The 8,140-nt window shown below is 36.2% G+C and overlaps 1 protein-coding gene across 1 annotated transcript in view; it reads right to left on the bottom strand.

The window, feature by feature from the left end:
- LOC125679212 (uncharacterized) overlaps window positions 1–8,140 on the bottom strand; it is a 31,860-nt gene that overhangs the window by 8,473 nt on the left and 15,247 nt on the right. Inside the window, exons 9-13 of the mRNA XM_056156656.1 lie at window positions 5,413–5,577; window positions 4,848–4,929; window positions 4,200–4,354; window positions 2,667–2,829; window positions 2,389–2,469 (exon numbers count right to left, since the gene is read on the bottom strand). Of these exons, the coding sequence (XP_056012631.1) occupies window positions 2,389–2,469; window positions 2,667–2,829; window positions 4,200–4,354; window positions 4,848–4,929; window positions 5,413–5,577 (646 nt within the window). The remainder of the gene's footprint in view (window positions 1–2,388; window positions 2,470–2,666; window positions 2,830–4,199; window positions 4,355–4,847; window positions 4,930–5,412; window positions 5,578–8,140) is intronic.

Here is an 8,140-nt window from a genome sequence, read left to right as displayed (position 1 = left end):
TCAGTTACATAAACAAACAAAAACACTGTGTTACTGTCAGTTACATAAACAAATATAAAACACTGTGTTACTGTCAGTTACATAAACAAATATAAAACACTGTATTACTGTCAGTTACATACACAAATATAAAACACTACATTACTGTCAGTTACATAAACAAATATAAAACACTGTGTTACTGTCACTTACATAAACAAATATAAAACACTGTGTTACTGTCAGTTACATAAACAAACAAAAAACACTGTGTTACTGTCAGTTACATAAACAAATGTAAAACATTGTATCACTGTCAGTTACATAAACAAATATAAAACACTGTGTTACTGTCAGTTACATAAACAAACATAAAACATTGTATTACTGTCAGTTACATAAATAAATATAAAACACTACATCACTGTCAGTTACATAAACAAACATAAAACACTACATCACTGTCAGTTACATAAACAAACATAAAACACTGTGTTACTGTCAGTTACATAAACAAATATAAAACACTGTGTTACTATCAGTTACATAAACAAATATAAAACACTACATTACTGTCAGTTACATAAACAAACATAAAACACTGTATTACAGTCAGTTATTGTCTAACAAATCTTAATCCTTCGCTTACTCTTTGCTAAAATGTATCACTTTTAAAGCAAACAAGAGATGTTTGTAAAACACATATGCCCATGCCCCCCCCCCCCCCCCCCCCCCCCATGGTGCAAAATTGAAAAGGGTTATACACACACACACATCATTTAATTGAGAGTAGTATCATCAATTCAAAATATTGAGCAGACAATATCTTCCTATGTCAAGAGTGGATTGACCATGTGACCTAAAAATCAATAGGGGTCATCAACTCCTGAAGATGTACCAGTGTACCAAGTTTGATGTCTGTCAAGCAAAGGGTTCTCAAGATATTGAACGGACAGTATATTCCTATGTCCAATTTGACCCTTGACTTTTGACCATGTGACCTTAAAATAATTAGTAGTCATCTTCTCCTGAAGATGTACCAGTGTACCAAGTTTGATGTCTGTCAAGCAAAGGGTTCTCAAGATATTGAACGGACAGTATATTCCTATGTCCAATTTGACCCTTGACTTTTGACCATGTGACCTTAAAATAATTAGTAGTCATCTTCTCCTGAAGATGTACCAGTGTACCAAGTTTGATGTCTGTCAAGCAAAGGGTTCTCAAGATATTGAGCGGACATTATATTCCTATGTACAGTTTAACCCTTGACCTTTGACCACGCAACCTCAAAATCAATAAGTGTCATCTTCTCCTGAAGATGTACCAGTGTACCAAGTTTGATGTCTGTCAAGCAAAGGGTTCTCAAGATATTGAACGGACAGTATATTCCTATGTCCAATTTGACCCTTGACTTTTGACCATGTGACCTTAAAATAATTAGTAGTCATCTTCTCCTGAAGATGTACCAGTGTACCAAGTTTGATGTCTGTCAAGCAAAGGGTTCTCAAGATATTGAACGGACAGTATATTCCCATGTCCAGTTTGACCCTTGACCTTTAAACATGTGACCTCAAAATAAATAGGGGTAATTTTCTCCTGAAGATGTACCAGTGTACCAAGTTTGATGTCTGTCAAGCGAAGGGTTATCAAAATATTGAACGGACAGTATATTCCTATGTCCAGTTTGACCCTTGACCTTTGACCATGTGACCTCAAAATCAATGAGGGTCATCTTCTTCTGAAGATGTACTGGCGTACCAAGTTTGATGTCTGTCAAGCAAAGGGTTCTCTAGACATTGAATGGTCAGTATATTCCTATGCCCAGTTTGACCCTTGACCTTTGACCATATGACCTCAAAATCAATAGGGGTCATCTACTCCTTAGGATGTACCAGTGTGCCAAGTTTGATGTCTTTCAAGCAAAGGGTTCTCAAGATATTGAGCGGACATTATATTCCTATGTCCAGAGTAGATTGACCCTTGACCTTTGACCTTTTGACCTGAAAAACAATAAGGATCCTCTTCTACTCATAACTAACCCACATATGAAATATCATTATCATCAAGTGAATGGTTCTCAAGATATTGAGCGGACAACACATGGTCTACAGACCGACCGACAGACCGACCGACCGACCGACCGACAGGTGCAAAACAATATGCCCCCTCTTTTTCAAAGGGGGGCATAAAAAAAAAATTACAGAGACACAAAATTGATTTTTTTCTACACAAGATGTAATCACACTTCACTGGTTTAACATGTACTAAGTTAATTTTCATACAATCCTATATACCAAAGATTAAACCACAACATCTTCCCACTGTAACAGCACAACAATATATTTCTAATTCATAGAGAAATATGTGTATGTAAAATTTCTACGACTTACAATATTTTTATTATTTTACCTCTTCTCTCTGTGATTCTAGCCGCGATTTCGCATTCATGTTCTGTCTAACGATGACTTGGATTAATTCTTGCTTCTTGTTCTAACATATACATTAAAAAAACAAATAAAATATCTATTGCCACCAATCCAGATTCCAAGAAAATTATTCTGGCATAAATTGCTTACAATGGGTGTTATAATGAACTGAAAATATACTGGACTTAGAATCAAATAAAGTTAAGCCATCTCATGACCAAGAAACTTTACAATTCATTGCTTATTAAATCGTTTTCATACCGCTATTTCTTTGAAGTCTTGTATTTTCTGATATTTTACAAACAGAATTTCTTTCTCCCGCATTGCCTCTGCAATATTCTCTCGTAAAAGCGTCGCCTCTTGGGATAAACACTGACACTCCGCCCGTTTTGCAGCTAGATCCACCTCCAAATCTACCAGACTCCTATATCATTGTATAGATAGAAGATTTCATTCTCATATCAATGCTACACAAAGTAAATGTAGGTTCAACACTACCCCTGGTATGGCTGAAATCTAATCTAACACCCTATCTTTACATTTCGTCACATCCATTTTAAAGGTCTGCACTATCACTGTTAGGGAAATTACTGAACTTTCTTCCAAATGACTCTGATTGATGATTCCTACGTCATATCCTGAAATTTATGTACATGTAAGTACGTTCATTTTACAAATTCTGGATTAAATAAACCCTACATACAATTTAGATGCCCTATTCTGTATTTTAGAAAACCGAGTCACATGTGTATCGTAACTTGCATTTTTCTGCAGAAGTTTGGATAGCCTATGACAGTGTTATTATTCAAAGGTGGAAAGCATTCCCAGAAAATTGACACTGTACGGAGTTTGCTTGTGGTATGTTTTTATATTACTGCTTATGTAGATGATATACTACCCATGATATAATATATGTCTGAGGCATATACCAGGTACTTTTTTTGTCAAAACTGAAGTGAAATACAATTTTAATATAGAATTGTAAGATTTATGCAGTATTACATGCTGTCAGTTGAAACAAGAGGTACTGTGAGCAATGCTCACTAAGAATACCCCCCGCTTACCCCAATCTCCCAAAGGGTGTTGGTAATAGGTATAAACTACCTCTTTTCTGAGTGTAAAATCAAATGGCATGAAAAACCGAACCATATTGCTACTTCGATGTCCAGTGCGCGTGACCTTTGACCTTTTGACCCCAAAATCGATAGGGAACATCTTCATCCCATGGGTAGTCCATATGTATGATATGGTGACTGTAGGTGGAAAGGATAACGCTTTAGAGCCCGGAAACCATATTGCTACTTCGATGTCCAGTGCGCTTGACCTTTGACCTTTTGACCCCAAAATCGATAGGGAACATCTTCATCCCATGGGTAGTCCATATGTATGATATGGTGACTGTAGGTGGAAAGGATAACGCTTTAGAGCCCGGAAACCATATTGCTACTTCGATGTCCAGTGCGCGTGACCTTTGACCTTTTGACCCCAAAATCGATAGGGAACATCTTCATCCCATGGTTAGTCCATATGTATGATATGGTGACGGTAGGTGGAAAGGATAATGCTTTAGAGCCCGGAAACCATTGCGTCTACAGACGGACGGACGGACGGGTGGACGGACGGACGGACAGACAGACGGACAACCCGATTCCAGTATACCCCCCCCCCAACTTGTTGCGGGGGGTATAATAATGAATATCTAACCATTATGATTCCTTTACACAGAGCTGATATTATATATAAATTATTTAGAGGAAATGAACTGTATTTTCGCATGTAATAATGTACACATACCTTGCCAGGTTGAGATCTCTAGAATTCTTGAACAATTTCTTCAGGTGTCTGTCGATTTTGTTGTTTAGTTCCTCTAACAATTGATTATTCCTCCATGCACTATTCAAGTACTTTTCCGTCTCTATGAATCTTTTGACCTGAGAAATTCTGTTTTCCTATTGCATGAGAGAAATGTGATTTTAGTTTTCAAATTGCTGATCTTTGTTTTTCTTCTGAAAATCACAGATGCATCTTTGTTACAAATTCTACTTTCGTTCTTAATCTCTTAAAATTATTTCCATTTCACATGTTCTGTAATCATTTGATTTCCTGGGGGCCAATTTCTATGCATTGTCGAGATTTTACAGTTTCTCTCAGAGGAAATTCTGTGGATTTAGTTTCACTAAATTGTTACATAAATATATTGTGTAGTATGTTTTGGTCTAGAATTCGTGGGATAAGATTACCTATGAAATCCATGAAAATTGAGCCCCCACAAAATTTTATGACTCAACATTTATATCTGATTTCATTATTGATGACCAATCGATTCATCTAATTCTTCAAATGAAATAGCCATATTACTTTAAACTATTTTTTTTCTATTTCATATATCAAGAATTAGTTCCACTGACATATCAATGACAAAGATATAAAGTGACATCATACCTCTAGAAGCTGATGCACACTCTGTAACAAGGAAGGGGAACTAGATAAATCAGTCAACTCTCCAGAATTCTCATACTTAAACCTAAAAAAAAAAATACAACATTATAATTACACTGGCCAGTCCAACAATATTTCTTTTAACAAACCCCACTTCTTCCTTGTTAACCAATTATTCTTCAATGAGGTAGATTGCATATGTCCTAGATATCCCAAAGGATGAATACACTTAATGCATTGACTATAGACCTCAAAAATGTAAGAAAAAATAAAGTTTTGTAATGATTGTTCTTCCTTTACTCGTGGAAGTCCAACATATCTTAACAGTAACATTACAAGTATATAAACTTTAAAATAAAATGTTTGCATTTATCAAGATCGACCCAAAGTCTGAGGCAAGGTCATCATGTTTTCTCAACTCTCTATAGAAGTTCAAGGTCGCTTACATTTTCAATGCCTTTATACATAGTGATCTCATGGTGACAGTGGAATCTGACATGCCTCACCACTGTTCTGTTGTTAGGAATCTGTCTTCACAGAGAGCCCTGAGTAATCTACTTCTTTTTACCTTAACTTCTCAGCATCTCTTCTGATGTCTACTTTAGAAGTCAAGTCTCTCATGTCGAATGCTGCATTCTGGGTATTGGTTACCAAGGCATTGTAAATCTGCTGCACAGAATGGTCAGAAAAAGTGTCCTCCATGTGTTTCCATAGCAACTGTTTCTTTTGATGGCTTAAAAATAAATTATCTAAGAGTTCAAAAATTTATTTCCATTGGTCAATGGCAAATTTCAAATCCCTTAATCTCTTGTCCGCATACCAGTACTCCACAGTTGACAAAGTTAATTTGTAATGTACACAACACAGCAACCTCTACCCAATTAACAAATCATTCTAAAACAAGAGCTATGAGAAGTGGAGCATTCTTTCACAAAATGAATTTCATTTAAATTCATTTCAAAATTTCCCAGCATGCACCTTGATGAACTGCTCTGTTTCAACTAACTGAATAAGAAGTGCAGAGTATGTGCAGCACTCCTGCAAGTTTGATACAAATCATATTAAGGCTATTCCAGCAAAAACAAGAGGCCCATGGCCCACATCGCTCACCAGAATCACCTTGGCCCATATCTAAAGACTTTCCATACATATTTGCTTGCAAAACTTTAGTCTCTATTATGGCCCCAACCTACACCTGGAGGCCATGATTTTTGCAAACTTGAATCTACATTATGTCAAAGCTTTCATGCAAATGTCAACTTCTTTGGCCCAATGGTTCTCGAGAAGAAGATTTTTAAAGATTTTCCTTATATATTTGTATGTAAAACTTTGATCCCTCTTGTGGCCCCATCCTACCCCCGGGGGCCATGATTTGAACAACTTGAATCTGCACTATGTCAGAAAGCTTTCATGTAAAAATCAGCTTTTTTGGCTCAGTGGTTCTTGAGAAGAAATTTTTTAAAGATTTTCCCTATATATTTGTATGTAAAACTTTGATCCCCTATTGTGGCCCCAACCTACCCGCGGGGGTCATGGTTTTAACAAACTTGAATCTGCATTATGTCAGGAAGCTGTCATGTAAATCTCACCTTTTCTGGCTCAGTGGTTCTAGAGAAGATTTTTAAATGACCCCACCCTATTTTTGCAATTTTGTGATTATCTCCCCTTTGAAATGGACATGGCCCTTCATTTGAACAAACTTGAAAGCCCTTCACCTAAGGATGCTTTTGGCCAAGTTTGGTTGAAATTGGCCCAGTGGTTCTGGAGAAGTCGAAAATGTAAAAAGTTTACAGACAGACGGACAGACTGACGGACAGAGACGGACAACAGGCGATCAGAATAGCTCACTTGAGCTTTCAGCTCAGGTGAGCTAAAAATATGGGGGGAGGGAAAGCACTTTATTTATAAGACAGCCACCCATACAATTAAATTTTCCTCTGCTACCACTACCCATACAATTAGATTCTTCCCTGCCACCACCACCCATACAAATAAAATTAAGAATTCAATATTGAAAACACCTCTATAACACTATTTTCCTTTAAAGGTAGAGTTCAGTTTCAACAAGTTCATATTGGTCTTAATCATATGTGCATGCAACTATTTTCCAGATAAACCAGAATTTGTGTTGATTTATATGAACAAATTACCCGAATTTAAATGATTTTTGACTACATTAATGTGAATAAATATTCAAACGTTGATATTGTAATTTATGATCCATTCTCAAGCCAAACTCAAGCTGTAATGTCATCCTAAGCATGTTGATTTTAATATTTAACAGAGAAGGTTCACTCACACCAAAATTATTACACTACCATAGTGGCCTAGTGTTAAGCATTTGGTCTTCTAGCAGTGTTGTAGGTTCGAACCTTGGCCGTGACATAAGCCTATGTGTTCAAACAGTAAATGTTGGTGTTTCAGACAAGTGTGGCACATCACAACGTTCTGAGAAAATTCGGGCATTTTTTAATTTTTTTTTTTACATGAATGTGGATATTATTATTACCTTGAAAGGCCTGACTATAATTGCCAAAGCCATTGGCTGATAAAAATGTGGAAACACATTTCGGTGGGCTTATGGCTACAACTTCTTTGTTAATTTGTACATAATTTACTTCTCGTTCCCTTCCAAGTTCACTAAAAATATCACTTAATAGATCATATCTGGAGATGGTATTACTTCTAATCATGCCAATCCAACAGAAAACTTTTCGTTTTCTTTTATTATTGTCATTTCTACACAAACTGAAACATTTACTTTGAATAGAGTTATCTGCCCATTTATCAACCTTTTTTCATATGTAATGTAGGATGGCTCCGCTTTTCTTCTTCCTCTTCTTTTATAATAAAAGAAATTTCACATGATACAGTCTCTGTAATGTCTTCATTTTTATCGTAATTCACTAGCACCATTTTTTTTAACCTAGAAGACAACCACCCATACAAATACATTTTCCCAAATCATCACCACCCATCCAAAAAAATATCAACTGCCTTCCCCCCCTCCCCCCCCCATACATTTTTTGCTGGAATAGCCCTTAGGACTGTCCTTGAAGTCTTAAGCATGAGGATGGGATTTAATTTTTGCCTTTTGACCTTTTCCTTTGACCTTAGGACTTAGGTACAAAATCTTGTAGAATTTTGGAAATTTTTCTCCAGACCCCTGTGAACTTGACTTTTTACATTTAACCTTGAAAATCAATATACAGATAACATGCTGTCATCTTATACAATTCATCTCCCACTGTAAAATAGTGTAAAATGTATTGTATTTTGTGTGTACGATATTTGGC

This window comes from Ostrea edulis, chromosome 2 (genome assembly GCF_947568905.1).
Source record: "Ostrea edulis chromosome 2, xbOstEdul1.1, whole genome shotgun sequence".
In the NCBI taxonomy this organism is placed as follows: Eukaryota; Metazoa; Mollusca; class Bivalvia; order Ostreida; family Ostreidae; genus Ostrea; species Ostrea edulis.
This window is presented reverse-complemented; position numbering and strand designations above follow the sequence as displayed.